At 37.7% G+C, this 19,401-nt stretch overlaps 1 protein-coding gene across 1 annotated transcript in view; it reads left to right on the top strand.

Annotated features, from left to right (window-relative positions):
* The window catches only part of Grin3a (glutamate ionotropic receptor NMDA type subunit 3A), a 179,727-nt gene that overhangs the window by 66,844 nt on the left and 93,482 nt on the right, over positions 1-19,401 (top strand). The window contains exon 3 of the mRNA XM_071600459.1: positions 6,595-7,642. Coding sequence (XP_071456560.1) covers positions 6,595-7,642 — 1,048 coding nt within the window. The remainder of the gene's footprint in view (positions 1-6,594; positions 7,643-19,401) is intronic.

The raw sequence follows: 19,401 nt of genomic DNA, 5'->3' as shown, positions 1-19,401 counted from the left end.
TTACCAGCAACTGCCGTGATTTATTTCTTCTGTATGGCTGAGTAAAACTCCATTGTGTATATAGACCACATTTTCTTTCCTTTTTTTTTTTTTTTGGTTATAGCTGAACACAATACCTTTATTTTATTTGTTTATTTTTATGTGATGCTGAGGATCGAACCCAGTGCCTCACACATGCTAGGCAAATGCTCCACTGCTGAACCATAACCCCAGCCCCCACATTTTCTTTTAAGATGTCCTAAATGAGTTAAAACCAGGAGTTTCCTATTGTATCCACCCACCACCTATATTCTGTCTGACTTTTCTCATAGCAGAGACCATTACCTCTCTACTTGTGCCTTAAAACACGACATTTTTGCCTCCTCAAGAGCATTATCCCAAACATTCTTTCCTATCTCTCCTACATCAATGATTTCTCCACTTAACTGGATCATTCTCATTGGCATAAGAACCAGTGCATCATTTTCCACCTGAAATATATACACCTATGCATGTATGATATACACACATACCCACGTAGATGTTTACTTGATTTCCCCCTCCATCACTATTCCATTTGTGTTCTTCTCTTTAAAACATCATGTTCTAAGGAGTTACCTCCCATTTCTCTCTTCACATTCTCCCTTGAATCTGCTCCACTGAGGTATTAGGCTTCAGCACTTTACCAAAATCACCCTACAGAAGTCACCAGTGACCTACACATTTCTAAAGCCAATGGTCAATTCTGTCTTTGTTTCATCCATCTGCTAGAAGCATTTGATATATTCCATCACTATCTTCTTCTTCAAACACCTTTTACTCGGCTTCTAGAACACATCCCAGCCTGTTCTCCTACATCTGTGGTTATTCTCAGTATCTTTTCGTACTTCTTCCTCACCAGTGCCACCTGTAAATGTTAGAGTGTCCCAGGACTCATTCACTGACATTCTCTCCACCTATAATCATTCACATAGTGATCTCATTTGGTCCTAAATGCTGTGTATATGTTTATGGTTTCCTAATTTGCATCTGCAGTGTAGACCTTATTTCTTGAGCTCCAGATGATCCAACTGCCTCCTTGACATGAGTCTGTATGTTTATAAGTTATCTCAAACTTAACAGCCACAAAATTGGGTTCTCTCCCATCTCAAATCTGATTCCCCTATGGTTTTCTTTGTATCAATGGCAGTTCCATCCTTGAAGCTGCTCAGGGTACAAACCTCAGTGGCATCCTTGACCCTCCTTTTCCTAGCATCCCTGTCTGAGCTGTCAGAAAATTCTGTCAGCTCCAGCTTCAAAACATATCAAGATCCAATTAATTCTTCCCATCACCATAACTACCCCCTCAGTCCATACCACCATCACCTTTTGTCTACATGTGTGAAATATCTTCCTAACTGGTCCCTCTGTCTGCTCTTGTCACCGAAGTCCATTTTTAGCAGCACTGTGACAATCCTGTTAAAACACAAGTCATACCAAATCATCTTTGTATTCACAATCCACCAATGGCTGTCCATCTCACATCAAGGAAAAAGAGTGTTTACAATGACCTAGAAAAACCTATTTTTCCCAAACCCACCCTCCTACAAATTTTCTCTGACTGCATCTTCAACTACTCTGCCCTCATCCCTCCTCAGATGTTCCAGACACACTCCCACTTCAGTGACTTGGGACTCATTTTTCTCTATACATGGAATGCTCCTTACCCAGATATCCTCATGCCCAGTTCTTTCTCCTCCTTCAGCTCTTTATTCAAATATCACCTTCTCAGAGAGAAAGCCTTCCCTGGTCTTCCTACTTTATTTTTGTCCTTTGCACTGAGTGCCATCTAATATCTCATGCATATTATCCATTTAGCATATTTGTTCTGCCTCCTTCCATAGAATATAAGCTGCATAGATTCCTGTCTTCATTCACTGCTAGGCAGCTAGATCAGTGCCTGGCATTTAGTGAGTATCGTTGAATGCATAAATGATTGAATGGGTAATGTGTTGTTTGTTAATATCTTTGCTCATTTGTTTAAATGAGTAAGTATGAAAATCCTTTAATTAGTATGTTGGGATTTTGTGTGCTAATACGGCTTCGAGAGTAGATCATAAATATAGTAAATACAGATCTTGGTTATATATTGAACTGTCTCAAAACATTTTAAAGTAATTTACAAAGTACCAATTTTATCTCAGGTGCCATACAAATCAAACTTATTCTTAACTAGTGACATAATCAGGGACTTTCAATAAAGTAAAATTAACTAACGAGCCTCATTCATTTAAGCAGAGAGGATTGCGGTGGCAGTGAGGGTGTTGCTGGACTGGTCTCTTAAACATCACTGTGTGCAAGGCACAGTGTTAAGCTAGGTCCTCACTCCTAGAGTGAGAGCCAGGTCCTCATATGATTGCAAAGGTGTCGTAATATTCTTCTTAGTGGTCTCTGGGTCACCATCTCTTCTTTCCTATATACACATTTTACTTGCTTGCAGGTCAGTATTACTAATATGGCCCTCTGGTTATATCATTACACTGCTCAGAAATCTTCATTTCTCCCTTTGTACTATTAAAAAAATCCAATCTCATAAAATGGGTGTGTAAAAATTCTCTGCAGTCTAGTTGCAGTGTGTTTTTCTGTTTCAAATATTTCTCCACCTTGCTTTCCAATCCGATTGTTGTGCTTACTGACCCTTCTCAGAGTTTCCATCTTTTGTTGTTTTGTTCTGTGTTGATGGTGCTAAGGATCAAACCCAGGGCCTTGTGCATGCTGTGCAAGCACACTATCACTGAGCCACTTTCCTCATTGTGCTTTTCATCTTCTTATCTTTATAACATTCCTGAATCTGGAAGATTTGTTTATGGTGCATATCAAGGCTGGAGCAGTTGTCTGATCAGCATAAAGAATGGTGTTGGTATTATTCCCTTGGATTCAAGTTCTTAATTCCTATTAAAGGAACTAAAGATTAGTTTGATCTTTTCTTATGCACACATTGCTCTCTGGGCTTACACTGAGCTTACATTCAACTAAATCCTGAAGGTCTTATTTATATGACCCATTTTGGCATGGTTTGTGAGCTAAATATGATCCTATGCACTGACCGTCTGAAAAATCACTGCTTTTTTTATGAAGACAAAATATCTCTTGATCATACCATCTTTTTTTCAACTTTTCCTGCTACTACCTTGTAAAATTAGCACAGGGAGAAGTGAGAGAGAGGGAGAGAGAAGGAGGAAGCACTCGGCCTGGCACATGGAATTATATTTGGGACCTCCTCCTTCTAAAGTGTTTCCTATAGAACCAGCAAGGGGAAAAGGTATTCTAAAATTATCTCTGATGATCATGTCCCTCCTCAGACAGAAGCTCCTCATTGTCTCCCCCTTGCCTCATGTGACCTCAGAGGTGACATAATTCATTTCCCACCCTCATCTGCAGCCTTATTTCTTACCACCTATTGTCCCACAGTTTGCACTCTCCACCTGTGGACTTTGTGCATCTCTCAGGGCTGACAGCTTTATTTTCCAGTTTATCTTCCTGAATAACTGTATGTTCTTCTTCAAGACTTAGCTCTGCTGCTACCTCCTCCTCTATGAAGCGTTCCTGAGCACACCTAGGGTAAAACCTACAGGTGGCTGTGTTCTGTCTTCTGGTGACACCAGATTTCCCTCTATCAGGATACTCGTTATACTGGTGTGAATTGCTTCTTCGCTTTCTTTCTCCCCACAAGTAGATTTTGAGCTCTTCAAGACTAATGAGTTTTCATCTTTGTAACTATTAGTGGTAAAATGGTACCTGGTATTTCTCTCAGTTTATCATGCCATCACAACTGTGCCTAATTGCTTTTGTTCTTGTTCTTGTTCATTCAAGAGTCCAGGACAAGGTAGAAAGGAGCATAGTAAAATTCAATTTAAGCAGAAGCAGGATGGCAACATAACTTTAAACTACTTTTAATCTTTCAATTAATAAAGTAAGCATTTATACTCTGCTTGATTTTCATTTCATTTCAAAGAATATATAGAGAAGGCAACTGTCGCTAAAAAGTATCAATGAGATTACTTTAATTTACCCTCTCTGTAAGTCTGAAAATAAAATAGGCATAAATAATCTGTCATAAATGGAGATTCTCTGGCACCCAATATATCAGTGCCAATTGCCCAGTGAAAAAGACTCTGGGTTTTCTGTGCTGGGAAAGCTGGAGACCTTTGGATTCTGATTGATTTGCTTTCTTTGACAGATGGCTGTCTCAAAGCCAACTGAGTACTGTCCTCCTGTCATGGTCGTCTTAACTGCTACCACTGCTAATGAGGAATAGGCTTTACTGAAACAAGGGAGCTGTATTATTTGCAAAAAAAAAAAATTCTGAAGCCTTCTAGTGCCACCTTCTGAGATGCTTTAAGTATATACTTATTCAGAGGCCATCCCTCAAGGGTTCATCAAGCTAAAAATCCATAATCATTAAGCCACAAACATTCTTAAAATATTGAAAGACTCCCCTTTCTACAACTTTCACTTTGCTTTCCAGATTACTAAACTTGAGTAAATAAAATTAACCTATTTACTACTGGCCTTTTTATTCTCTAGGTTATGTCAGCAAATGTTTATATGTCTATGTTTTAAGAAATCTAAAAGTAGATTTCTTATCAGAAATACAATCATAGTCCCCCTTCCTTTATAGGACCAAGATAATTATCAATTCATTAATCTGTATATTTTAATGATTCGGTTCCCTGCTTCTCTGAAGAAGCAGAAAACTGTTTTAAAGTCTAAGATAGCTGACACTTCATTACTTGTTGAATAATAGAAATTATTTTAAGTAATAGAATCCCACTAGGGAGTGCTAACATGAATAATTGCTATTACATGCAATCTATCAAAATGAAGAGTTTCATTGCATATAATGATAGTAGCATCTTCAAATATGATTTACATTTATCTCTATTGAACATTGGTGCTTACTTCACACTTTCTGATTTTTCTATGTCCCTTCTGTGGCAACATGACTTGATACTACTTCTATTAGCAATTGTAAATTATGGAGTATTGTTTATGACAGGCAATGGGTGAATGTGTTTTGCTATGCACTTAGACTTATATCATCTGGTTCCTCAGAATACCTACTATGTGACATTCCACATTTCAATTTAATTTCTTTTAATTTGAAATGTGTCTTGAGTCACTGCTATGGGTTTATCTTAATGCAGTATGTGTGTGTGTGTGTGTGTGTGTGTGTGTGTGTGTGTCCAACTGGAAAAATTATAATAAAAGACTTGAAAAAGAGACCTGGGGATGGCCTCAATTGAAAACAAAACTTGAACGACATTAAATGATAGCTATCATGTCTAGAATATTTGTTCCATATCAGAAAGTATAGTATGTGCTTTATATGCATTATGTCCAACCCTTATAATGGAGGAAGGATTATTTTCCCCATTTTGCTGAGAATGAAACTAAAGCCTACAGTTCAGTAAACTGACCAAGGTCAATGCTAGCAGATGGCTGGGCCAATATTACAATGCATTTGAATCTGATGCCAAAGTTTTGGGCTATTATTCTGACAGGAGGCCTTGAAGGCAAGTATAGAGATGCCACAGTTTATGTGTTACCTCTTATTTCTCATCTTCTCAGGCTCAAGAAAGACAGAGGCTATGACCAAGCATTTTCCTGTCCAGTTTATATCAGAACATATACTGAAAGTGCCTGAATTCATAGAGTTAGGAATGGGTTTATCATTTAGTTGGTAATTTTCTTTTCTTTGACTTTTGGCAGAAGATCTCCCTAGAGCCAAGGCCAATTGTTTTTCTCTAATAACAAGGGAGGGTAGTCTGAAGCTATCCAGAGAACTGCAAGTTTATTTATCATTCTTTTCTTTGTTTCATGGATTATATCCAACATGTAGCCCTGAACTGGCCCCATGTGGAAAGATATATTAATTGTTTACACTCTATAAGGAGAAACATGGTAACAAGATTTGGCTATTTCTGATGTTATGAATGCAGGTTTTCTTAATATTTATTTTTTAGTTTTAGGTGGACACAATATCTTTATTTTTTTTTATTTTTATAGGATGCTGAGAATTGAACCCAGTGCCTCATGCATGCTAGGCGAGCACTCTACCACTGAGCCACAACCCCAGCCCCAATGAAACATAACCCTTGCAGTTTTAAAGTGATTATAAAAGTAGATGCTTGCTTACTTACTAAAATTCACTTGAAAACCAGAAATATTTATTGAGCAGATTTGGTTGCAATGAAATATATAGTGAATGGTATAAATTGTTTATGTTAAAGATGCTCAGAACTCCCAAACTTGAAAAGCTTTTAAAGTACGTAACAGTTTATAACATAAAACAATAATACATCACTTAGCTAAAAATTAAAAGATCTGGAGTAAGACCAATTTTTAAACATCTGGCTGGGATGTGAAAACCTGAGGGTAAGCTCTCATTAGTTCAGAGAAATAGGAATATTCTCCCAGACAGAGTTTAGCTTATTAATGCCTGAAGAAAGTATGGAGAATAGCTTTTAAAAAGGGGGGGGGGATGTTATTAAAACAGAGAGGCAAAGTTAAGCATGGCTTCCTACCTTTGGCTTCACCTCTTCTTTACTTTTTGCCTTTGCTCCTCTTTACTAGGTTTCTAGCCAACACCACGTTCAGAGGCCTCAGTGGTTCCATCAAAGTAAAAGGTTCCACCATCATCAGCTCAGAAAACAACTTTTTCATCTGGAATCTGCAACATGACCCTATGGAAAAGCCAATGTGGACCCGCTTGGGCAGCTGGCAGGGCGGGAAGATTGTCATGGACTATGGAATATGGCCAGAACAGGCCCAGCGGCATAAAACCCACTTCCAGCATCCAAGTAAGCTACACTTAAGAGTGGTTACCCTGATTGAACACCCATTTGTCTTCACAAGGGAAGTAGATGATGAAGGCTTGTGCCCTGCTGGCCAACTCTGTCTAGACCCTATGACTAATGACTCCTCCTTATTGGACGGCCTATTTAGTAGCCTCCATAGCAGTAATGATACAGTGCCAATCAAATTCAAGAAGTGTTGCTATGGATATTGCATTGATCTGCTGGAAAAGCTAGCAGAAGACATGAACTTTGACTTTGACCTCTATATTGTTGGGGATGGAAAGTATGGAGCTTGGAAAAATGGGCACTGGACTGGGCTGGTGGGTGATCTCTTGAGTGGGACTGCCCACATGGCAGTCACTTCCTTCAGCATCAACACTGCACGGAGCCAGGTGATTGATTTCACTAGCCCTTTCTTCTCCACCAGCTTGGGCATTTTAGTGAGGACCCGAGATACAGCAGCTCCCATTGGAGCCTTCATGTGGCCACTCCACTGGACTATGTGGCTGGGGATTTTTGTGGCTCTGCATATCACTGCCATCTTTCTCACTCTGTATGAATGGAAAAGTCCATTTGGTATGACTCCCAAGGGGCGGAACAGAAATAAAGTCTTCTCCTTCTCTTCAGCCTTGAATGTCTGTTATGCCCTCTTGTTTGGTAGAACAGCAGCCATCAAACCCCCAAAATGCTGGACTGGAAGATTTCTAATGAACCTTTGGGCCATTTTCTGTATGTTTTGCCTTTCTACGTATACAGCAAACTTGGCTGCTGTCATGGTAGGTGAGAAGATCTATGAAGAGCTTTCTGGAATACATGACCCTAAGGTAATACTTTCTTTTACTCTTTCGTTATTTGCCATTGTAACTCCATATGCTGTGTCTTATGTTATAGTATGCATATCTTCTTCCTCTAATGCAAGAATAGTCTCTCAGAAAACAAAGAGACTATCCAAAATCTGTTGTCTGATTAAACCAAATATTTTATTGTTTTATTAAATGAAACAAAAGAGTGAGGTGTTTCAGTGGGTGATTGTTCTAGAGAAAGTATTTCTAACAGAAACATCTATTAGTACAGCTTCTCCTTGTGCTGTTTGACCATTGGACAGAAAGTAGCCATCAGGAAATAGTTTTCCAAAGTATTTTTACCCAAAGCAGACCTCCAAAACTGATTAATTACTTTTCTCAGGACTTAATGGAAATAAATAAGAGGATCCATATTTTAGATAATGTTTTAGTCAGCTTTTTCTCTTCTATGACTAAAAGACCCAACCAGAATAATGGTACAGGAGGAAAAGTTTAATGAAGGGCTCGTGGTTTTAGAGATCTCAGTCCATAGGCAGCTGGCTCTATTCCTCAGGGCTAAAGGTGACACAGAACAACATAGTGGAAGAATGTGGCAGAGGGAAGTGGCTCTCATGAAGATCAGAAGCAGAGAGAGACTCCACTTGCCAGATACAATGTATGTACCCCAAAGCAAGACTCCCAGTGACCCACCGCCTCCAGCCACATCCTATCTGCCTTCAGTTATCACTCAGTTAATCCCTATCAGGGGATTAAAACACTGATTAGGTTAAGGTTCTCATAATCCAACCATTTTTCCTCTAAACCTTTTTGTGTTGTCTCACACTTGAGCTTTTGGGAGACACCTCACATCCAAACCATAACAGATAGTAAACCATTTTTGCTACAAAAAAAAATTGAAAGAACTTATATTCTACCATAAACATACCAACAGATATGCTGAACGAGTAGTACTGAACTGGGATGTCAGAATTAACTAAGGACAAGGTGTTCTAATAGAGTAGGATAGGTTATATAGTTGACCCCTTTGGGCTGAAGGAAGGTTTCCAGCAGTCACATTATAATTAATGTCCAGGGACATTCAAGGAAAGTGTGTTCAAGAAAATTGCATCTATCTAGGATATTTTTATGTCTTAGAGACACCTGATCTTACAGGTAGAAAGAAGCATGGGGACAGAATGCAGTGAAACAAGTAGAGCATGATGACAATCAGGTAAAGACAGTCATATCTATGCTCTCTCTGGATTAAAACAAGGTCCCTATGAGTGACTGGGTGTATGGAGAATCTAGCCCACCCAGTAGGAGTAAAGAGAAGGAGGTTGTCAAGGACTAAGACCATCGGCATGAGTCTCAAGGTGATATTGCAGTCCTGATGGGGAACAGAATACAGATCCTGAGCAGTGCATTCAAATTATGTATGACACACCTCGTAAAGATTGAAAGATGCTCCAGTTCAGTGGACTCACTCAGAACACACCATGTTCCAAGCAATTTGAACTAAGCTGAGTCCTTCAAATGGTGAAATACTCATCATATGTTTTCAAATACCTTGTGTCACACCAATTCTCAAGGTATTGAATCATTTACTGTAAATTTCTGTTAAACATTTAAAATTAACTTCATAGAGCATGAGCAAATAGGACATCTGCAACTATCTTTAGCAACTGATGAAATAGACCAGAGATCTGGTGGCAACTTCAGAGAATTCTCATGGACAGTTTCAATTAGGATGTAAGGCCTGTTTTGCAACCGAAAGAACATAAGAAAATTGACCCATATATACAGCAAACTCCTGATGAGTGACACAAGCTTTATAAAAAAAATAGAGCTAACAATGCCTTACTAACTAAGCAAATAATCATGTTGCTTCTTAATGAAAACTCAGGACTTTGTGTCATGAACTAGAATACAGTGAACATAAATAAATTCTTGAACATAAAAAAATTGCATTACCCCACCCCAAAGAGAGATTCTGGTGATAAGCCAGCATTCACACTCAACAGCAGTGTTGGCATCCCATAGTTGCCCTTTTCCTCAGTAATCCTGTAGATCTTTTGAAGAGTCTTACCAGATAGCTACAGAGTTTTTTCTGCAAGAATCTTGCCAATGTGACATCTAAATTATAAACTCAAAATGAAAATATTCAATCCAATCTGTTAGAGAAAAACAATATATTCCCATTGGGCAAACATTATCTGATATAAAGGGTTGAACACAATTATGACTAGAGTTTCAGTGATTAGAACCAAGGATTGCCAAAATTAAGTCATGGGTGTGTTTACATGAAAGGCTTATAATAGTGACTGTTCTTGAGGATTAAAAAGAAATCAGATGGATAAACAATACATGATAGTAAAACAGTTTTTAAGCCAAAAGAAATATTTAATCCATCCTCAACTCCAGCAAAATAAAGAAGTGAAAGTTTGAGAAAGCTAAGCCAGTCCCCATGAAAATGTCTGAAAAACTGGAAAAAGTCAGCTTAGTATTATAGGTGGTCAGTTCTCTCTCTCTCTCTCTCTCTCTCTCTCTCTCTCTCTCTCTCTCTCTCTCTCTCTCATTGTTGTGTTGCAATTATACATAATAGTGGGATCTTTTATGCCATGTTCCTACATGCACATAACATAATTTGATCAATCTCAATCGTCACAACTCCCCTCCCTCCTCTTCTTCCTCTCCCTGACCCCCTTGCTCTATTGTACTGGTCTCCTCTCTATTATTACTTTTTTAATTAATGCATCATAATTATATATGAAAACAGATTCATTGTGGTATATTCATACATGGACACAGCATACTTTCCCCATGCCCTTCCCTCCTCTCTCCCTCTCAATTGCTTTTCTCTACTTTATTGGTCTTCCTTCTATTTTCGTGAGATCCCCATTTTATTCCTTTTTTTCTCTTTCTATTTTCCACATATAAGAGAAAATATTTGACCCTTGATTCTTTTGAGTCTGGCTTCCTTTTCTTAGCGTGATGTTCTCAGATTCTATCCATTTACCAGCAAATACCATAATTTCATTTTATCCATGGCTGAGTAAAAATCCATTGTGTATACAGACCACATATTTCTCTATCCACATGTCTATTGAAAGACAAACTGGGCTGGATCCTCATGGCTATTATGCATTGTGCTACTATAAACATGGATGTGCTTGTATCACTGTGGTGCACTGACTTCAATGCTTTTGGTAAATATCAGGGAATGTGATAGTTGGGTCATATGATGGTTGATGAAGTGGGACACACCTTAATGTAAACCATTATCAGTGAGAGATAATGAATGAATGAATTTCCAATGAAGGCTCAGAAAAATTGTGTGTGTGTGTGTGTGTGTGTTTCTGTACTAGTACTGTTTCTATGTTTTAAAAAAATCTCTCATTTATAGGATTTACACATAAAGGCACCAATATTATTTGGCTACACCAAGTTTTGGTATCCATACTTGGCATACTTAGTATCCATTTTTCAATTTTCATCCAGACACATGATGTTATGAAACTACATAATGCCCTCACCCTCCCACAGAGACTTGAGATAAAAATAATTTCTAAACCTGTTGATCACTCATTCTTAAGTATATCATAGTTACTAGCATGAGGTTTTCTTCTTTCCTACCGATGCTACATTGAGGAGAGTTCTACCTGTTCCTTACACTGAGTGACGTGGAGAAATTTGAAGGTAAAAAACTCAAATAATTTGACTTAAGTAAATAAGGTCAAAAGACGAACACAAAGAGAAACAGCTTTGAGGGCTGGGGTTGTGGCTCAAGTAGTAGCGTGCTCGCCTGGCATGCGTGAGGCACTGGGTTCCATCCTCAGCACCACATACAAATAAAATAAAGATATTGTGTCCACCTAAAGCTAAAAAATAAATTTAAAAAAGAGAAACAACTTAGAAATTATAAACATTCCAAAGTTTAGAAACAGATTAAATCTGTCTAAGTTTAAGAAAGATCACCTTCAACTCGGTAATTTACTAATTTACTAAGTGGAAAGCAAGGCAAAAGTTGTGCTTTTTCCCAAAGAACACTCAGAATTTAGACACATGCATCAGGGGAGGATGAATGTACATTTCCAAGCAAAGGAGCATAATGAACTACTGGGAGGTGGAAAGGATGAAGCACTTTCAAGAACTCAGATGGAGTCTGATTTAAACCACAGCGGGTGTTACAGCAAGGGAGGAATATAAGATCCAAGTCTGAAAACAGCAAGTTGAGGTGAGGTAACAGAGGATCTTGAATGTCAAGGGAAGAAAAGTGAACTTCTGATAATAGATCCTCACCACCACTTTAGAACAATGGAATAGCACAGTAGAAAGGCATCCATTTACCTGACTGCTAGAGTCAGGATGTAGTTCAGCAGCAGAGCAATTGCCTCTCATGCTCTAGGCTCTGGGTTTGACCCCCATGGCCCCCACTCCAAAAAAAAAAAAAAAAAAGACTGATTGGGAGCAGCAAACAAACAAGACTGAAAGAAAAACAAAATAAACAGAGTTGAAGTTATAGCTCTGGTCACTGATAGGAAGAAGGAAGGATGCAAGAAATATTGTGATCACGTCAGTAGGACCTAGCAAATAATAGGGCATGAGAAGCAACAAACAGTCACACTTTCAATATGTAGTCCTGAGTGCCTGAGAAAATGATGATACTATTCAAGGAGGCAGACAAAGCAGTTTCTAGGCTAGGGAATATGATGATCGTGGTCATCGCTCATAGCATTTTAAAACCTATTTTGAATACTCAGGTGAAATCTAGTTGGCATTTGGAAATATGGAGCCGGAGTTCAGGAGTGAGATTGTAGCTAGTAGGAACCCTGAGTGGGGAAGAGAAGCTGTGTTAAAGCCCTTGAAGAATGTAAGATCCCCAGGGGATAAAAGTAGTAAGGAGAAAAATTGCTGTTTGAGGGAAAGCACCATCAATAAGGAGTCCCCAAATATTGTCGTTTAAATATGAGGTGTCCCTCAAAAGCTCAGGAGGCAATGTAGCAATGATCAGAGGTGAAATGAGTAGATTATGGTAGCTGTAACCTAACTAGTGGCTTAACCACCTGATGGATTATTGAAAGGACTACTCTACTTAGTGGCAGGTAGGATGTGGCTGGAGGAAGTAGGTCACTGGGGGCATGCCTTTGGGGTTTATATTTGTCCCTGATGCTTTGCTTCTCCTGTTCCTTGGCTGCCAGGTGTCCATCAGCTTTTTCCCACCATGCCTTTCTGCCATGATGTTCCACCTCAGATGGGGCTCAGAGCAATGGAGCTGGCAGACCATGATCTGAATCTCTGAAACCATGAGTCCAAAGTAAACTTTTCTCCTCTTGAGTTTTTCTTGTCAGGTTTTTTTCTCACAATGAGGGAAAGGTGACTAACACACCAGGTGCTGGAGGGTAAGAACTGTGGGGAGATGAGATGGAAGAGAAAGAAAGTGCCCCATAGTGAAGTCATGTGGACCCTTCAGTGCCACTCAGTAGATTGAACACTGACTTTTTAAGAAGGTTGGTATTATCCTTCCGTGCTGTACTTAACTTCTTACCAGTGGTTATAAGAGAAGACGAGGATGGATCAGTGCCCAGTTCAAACCAGGAGAATTAGTAAGAGCGTGTGTGTGTGTGTGTGTGTGTGTGTGTGTGTGGTGTGTCTCATAAAACTAGATTTATGTGATTTGATTATTTTCTAGGATTGTTTAAAATTCCCATCTCATTCTTCAAATTCACTTCACAGCATGCTAGTTCTGATGAAAGAGAACTTATTTACATAGAAGTCACAGATCTCTTGTGATTCTTTGGGGACATTTGTTTTTCTGCTGTAAGCTGAAAATCCTCCCAATCTGAACCAGAAACGACTTGTTATATGAAATATTGGTCACACTCTGGAGATTATTCCACCTCCGTGGCACTGTCTGCCTCATTTCTCTTCACACCCTTCATCCCTCTCATCTGCTAGATGGCAGGGTGGCTCCCTTATACCATGTTGCCTTTTTCTTCCTGTTTTCGTTATTCACAATCCGGTTCCTTTACCTCAGAGAGAAGTTCCTGTGTGTTCACATTAATGCCCTTGAATACCTGCCTCCATCCCTTCTCCTGTAGCTCTTTTTTAATTATCTTGGGATACTCCCTTTCATTCTCTCTATTATATTTTGTGTACTCCAGACCTTTGAGACGGACAACCTGCAGAATTCTCTAGAAGCATTTGATTGAGAAAGGTGTTCAGGTTGATCAATGGGAACTAAGTTCTGGTTACACCAGAGTAAGTTCTGGTGTGCTGTTGCACAGCAGGGCGCCTATAAATAACAATTATGTACAATATATTTCAAAAAACTATAAGAAATTATTTTGGGCGTTTCACCCAAAAGAAACAATACATGTTTGAGGAGACAGAAATGTTTACCCTGATTTGAACATTACACAATGTATATGTGTATCAAAACATCACATGGTACCCCTATATATGTACAATTTATGATTTTATATATCAGTTTTAAAATATATTTGATCAAAAAAATAAAGAAAAAAGTATGCTCCAAGGAATTGATGCCATTAGCTCTTATAGTCTACTTAAGCACCCACCCTAAATCTGAGAAAGGGACTCCCAAGAGTTTCATATACTCTCCTTAAACTACTTTTCTTTCCATATAATACTTTAAATTAGTTTAATAACAGCTTTCTCTTACTTTTATGTAGTTTCTGGTTCTAGCCCAAAATTCTAGCTATGGTTTTGCTTTAAAAAAAAAAAACTAGTCTTATAATTATAAAATATTTCTATGGGAAATTTATATGTTTGAACAAAAATCTGTTAACTCAAAAAGCAAGATTTGTGATGATCTTTATTTACATAGGTTCGTCTGCAAATTGAGTCCTGGCAGCAGAAGTATATATAAGCCTGATTTCAAATAACTAACAATAAATTTAATGGCTCCATGTTTCCTCTTGATCATAGTTATTTAGCATGCAAGCTATCCATTTAACACAATTAATAAAACTGTTAAGAATTAAGAGGGTGAATATTTTATCACTGTTTTGGGATGGGCTTCAACCAACTACTTTGAATCAGAAATGAAATTAAAAGCAATGGCTGTGTAAGAGAGATCGATTTATGATTCACTGAATGTTGCAGCAGCCTATACAGGCTGGAAATTTTTTCCCTGATATGTGGTCAGAGAGAAGAGATAATCTTGTTGCTGGCTGCTCCTACAGATAACCCCACAGGACAGGGACTGGCCCACTATGCACATGAAATTCAAGAGATGATTCTATCTTTCTTTAAGTCTTTTTTCCAGAATAATTTTTTTATGTTAAAAGTAATATGTTAAGCTTCTTGCAGCCTCCCATCTACTCCTCTGGGAAGCAAGTTCCATGCAAACTGGTGGGCTCTTGAAGCATGAGACCAAGAGAGCAGTAATTTATGAGTGATATATTTAATAGAGCTTATTTGGATATTTCCCCAAAATAAACTAGCACTGTTCACTATAGGTGATGCAGAAAATAAAGTAGACAGATGGAATCAAGCATCCATCGCCTATCATTCAAAGTCATTTCGTTTTAGCATTTTAGGATGATTGATAGGTAAACAGAATCTACAGTATTATTTTGATCTAGTGAGACCTCCGTGTGGGTTTATGGTCTAAGATATAGATCTGGGAAATCTTAGAAACCTCCAGCCATTGGCATCCACTGTGCTGGGATATAAGACAGGATGAGAAAATCACTTCACACATCATGAAGTACACTGGAAAATAAAACCCCTCATAGAACTAAATTAGCTCAGTTGAAAGGGCACAAGAGGATTCAAAATGAGCTATTTGCTGATTTTAACAGACTTTCTAGTACTTCTTTTCCAGCTTCTCACATAAAATGTCCCCTTTATCCCTGAGTCTCAGAGAGAGAGAGAGAGAGAAAGAGAAAGAGAGAGAGAAGGAATGAAAGAAGGAAGGAAGGGGTTGATTCCTTAGAGCAAATATAAGGCTAGTGTCATTGTATGGCAAATGACAGTACTGCTTTATAACAACAATCCTGATGAACATTCAAGTAAATATTAAAAATTAAATAAAACTGATATGAGGACAAGAGTGAACTTTAAGTCAGAAATATTGAAGCAAAAGACACTAGCATAGCCATAGTGGGAAATGCTTCTAAAATAATAAAAACCACCTTTATTGATCCTCATATAACAGCATGTGGCTGCCCAATAAAACCTATAAATTCATATAATAAAAGCTGACCATGAAGAAGTAAGGGATGTCATAACTCCAAGGCAAACAAGATGCTGAAATGGGGCTTGAGAGAAGGTAAAAGACAAGTATAACAATCCCTTCATTCTTTCTTTCTTTCATTCATCCAATAGTAGAAGCTTCTATTCCAGAAACCACTCTAGGTGACTGGGGATTTTGTAGTAAGTAAAATAGACACCATCCTTGCAAAGTGGAATTTAATGGGAAAGAAAGACATTTAATCAAGGGAGCACATAAATCAACTAAGGATTTAAACCATAGTAAAGTTACTGTGGAGGAAAATACAACGTAAACTAAGAGCCTTGCAGGAAACATGATCTGAATGGAGACTCAGAGAAGCCCCTGCAGGAGGTCAGTGAGCTCCAAGGGATTTGAGGAGGATTCTAGGGAAATGCATGTTAGGGTGAAGGGCAGCACGTGCAGAAGTCCTGAGTCCACTCCATCACCAACTACAAGACTGGCTGGAAAGCCAAGACAAGACAAATGAAATTAGGAAAAGTAACAGGTGAGAGGACTTTGACTACCACACATTTTTAAAAGAAAAAAGAAATGCCATCATCAGGGAATAACTGCGCTTCCCACAAGCGTTGCATACTTGCAAATAGAAAATATAACAAGGAAAACATCTCATTTACTCTAACAATAAAAATTCATAGCAGATTATGGAAGTGTCCTGTATAAGTATTTTTTAATATTTTTTTAAATATTATGTTGATGGACTTTCATTTTGTTAATTTATTTATATGCAGTGCTGAGAATCCAACCCAGTGGCTCACACATGCTGGGCAAGCACTCTACCACTGAACTACAACCCCAGCCCCCTGTATAAGTATTAGATTAAGAGAAAAAAAAATCATGTAGTGAGGAATAAAAAGATGGTTGGATAAAATAAACTGCCATATTACCAAATTGAAAGATTCAATATGCTAAGCCATCAAAATTTCCTTGATTAGTTTATAAAGAAAATCCAATCAAAACCCCAAAGAGATTTTTTTGAGTTGTTGTTTAGTTATTGCTAAATCTTAAATAAAGATAGACTGATAAAAATATACATAAATGTTAATCTTTTTAAAAAGTCTCAGTTTGGTTCATCTGTAGATATTGAAATACTTAATATGAGCAGAAACACAGAAAAGATAATGTTCCTTGGCCACTTTTCACATATCAGATACTAGTGCTAACAAATACAATACCTCTCCTTATTAAGTTGTTATAGAGACTAAATAAAATAACCTGTGTGTGTCAGTCAACTTTCTGTCACTGTGATAAAACACCTGAGATAAACAACTTAAAGAAAAGAAGGTTTATTTTGACTCAGTGTTTTCATCCAGTGTTGCTTGGCTTTGACATTTTGGGCCTTTGGTGAAGCAGATCATCATGGTGGGGAACATGTGGTAAAGTAGGGCTTCTCACCTCATGGTGGCCAGAAAGCAAGGAGAGAAACAGCAGCTGAGTTCCCAATATCCCTTTCAAGTGTAACTTCCTTCCATGAGGTCCCACGTCCTAAAGGTTCCACCACCTCCCAGTAGTACCATGGGCTAGAAACTAAGCCTTCAACACCTGGGCCTTTGGAGTACATTTAAGATCCAAATTATAACCCAAAGTAAAGCACCTTGCACAGTATCTGATACATAGAGGGCACAAAATAATACTACCAAAATTAAAAGTCTTATCAGATTTAATATCAATATTATATTTATACCAATTCTCCCCCTTCTCTCTCTCTCTCTCTCTCTCTCACACACACACACACACACACACACACACACACACACAGTGTCAAGGTGAACTGAGTAAATGGAAAGATTCCCCTTTTGAGCTAAGTTCTAGAATGGAGGTTGGAGACTATTTTCTTGTCCACTAATAGCAGATTTATTGTTACTGTGGTGTGCATTTTAAGCATAATTCCTGGTTTCCTGTTATTTCTTTTTCTTAGGTTATTCTATTTTAATTTATGTGGTCTTGTATTGTTTGTGATCTTTAAATTTTTTTGAGAATGAAGCAAGGTGTGTGTGTGTGTGTGCGTGTGTGTATGTGTGTATGTGTGTGTGTGTGTGGATAGATAGATAGATGATAGTACAGTAATGTTAAAATCAAGTGAACAAATAATAGTAACTCAGGAAAGAAAATCAAACAATAAATATTTTTAAAATTTAAATCTTACTTGTAATTAAATAACTGATTAAGACAGAAATGAGATTATATTTTTACCTATCAAATTAGAAATTTTTATGGATAGTGCTCACTCATGGTAGATACACAATAAGACAAACACCAGTAAACAACACCATTGGAGAGTAAGTTTATGGTTGTGTTCATAATCTACCTGGTCATTTGCTATCAAGAGCATTAAAAGGGTGCATGCCCTTTCACCCTTGGCTTCCATTTCTAGGAATCTGTGCAAACAAAATAATTTAGTATGAATGCAACAATTTACTACAAGTATTCACTGCAGCCTTAGTCAAAATAACAAAAACTTGGAAACCATATAAGTGTTTAACATATAGCACAATTAATAAATTATAATATTCTTTTTTTAAAAGAGAGAGAGAATATTTTTTAATATTTATTTTTTTTTTTTAGTTTTTGGCGGACACAACATCGTTGTTTGCATGTGGTGCTGAGGATCGAACCCGGGCCACATGCATGCCAGGCGAGCACGCTACCGCTTGAGCCACATCCCCAGCCCCATAATATTCTTATATGCAATAAAAGTCCAGCCAGTGGAGATGATTTTTGAAGAGATGTAAAAAGATGTAAAAAAAGTCAAAATATAGTGTTAATTGATAAGTCAGGATACAAAACCACATACATTTCCAATTGTGTAATATACATATCTAGGTGCATGTTGTAGAGAGAAATGATTAGAAGGAAATACAACACAATGTATATGATATAATATACATAAGCTATCAGAGCACTGATATCTGGGTAATGTAATTAAAAGAAATATTAGTGTATTTCTACAGTGGAAAACACAATAAATATTTACTGTAAACTATACAGTGAATAGAATAATATAATTAATATATTAACAAAATAAATATTTCTCCAGTGTTCCTCTATTCCTATGTAATGAGAAAGCACTTAATAAACCAAGTGGGAATGGGAACAATTCAGAAATCACACACATCCATGGCAACAGAAATAGTCACAATTGCAATGTTTGCTGCCACTATTCAGTCTTTGAAATCCAGATGAAGTGATGAGTTCCCCTATGAGTTGCATCACCATGAAATGTTTACATTATACACACACTTACACTGTCCATGGACATTTTTGGATGCAAATTTTCATTCCCACACAGATTATTCCTTTCATAGGATTTAACACAATCAGTAATTGTCGTGTTATATTTTTGTTAATTGTCCCACTTTGCTGTGCTTGCCATTGGATCCTCAGAACCCTGCACAGGGTTGCTTAGCGTTGTTCAATCAAATGAATGAAAAGCAACAGCACCATTGAATAAAGGCAGAACATTTTGCAAGGGTCAATTTGAAATCAATGCTTTTGATACAATTTTGCACAATCGGTCTCCTACTAGATGCTATAGAAGAACAGA

The sequence above is a fragment of the Marmota flaviventris genome, chromosome 13 (genome assembly GCF_047511675.1).
Source record: "Marmota flaviventris isolate mMarFla1 chromosome 13, mMarFla1.hap1, whole genome shotgun sequence".
NCBI classification, from domain to species: domain Eukaryota; kingdom Metazoa; phylum Chordata; class Mammalia; order Rodentia; family Sciuridae; genus Marmota; species Marmota flaviventris.
This window is presented reverse-complemented; position numbering and strand designations above follow the sequence as displayed.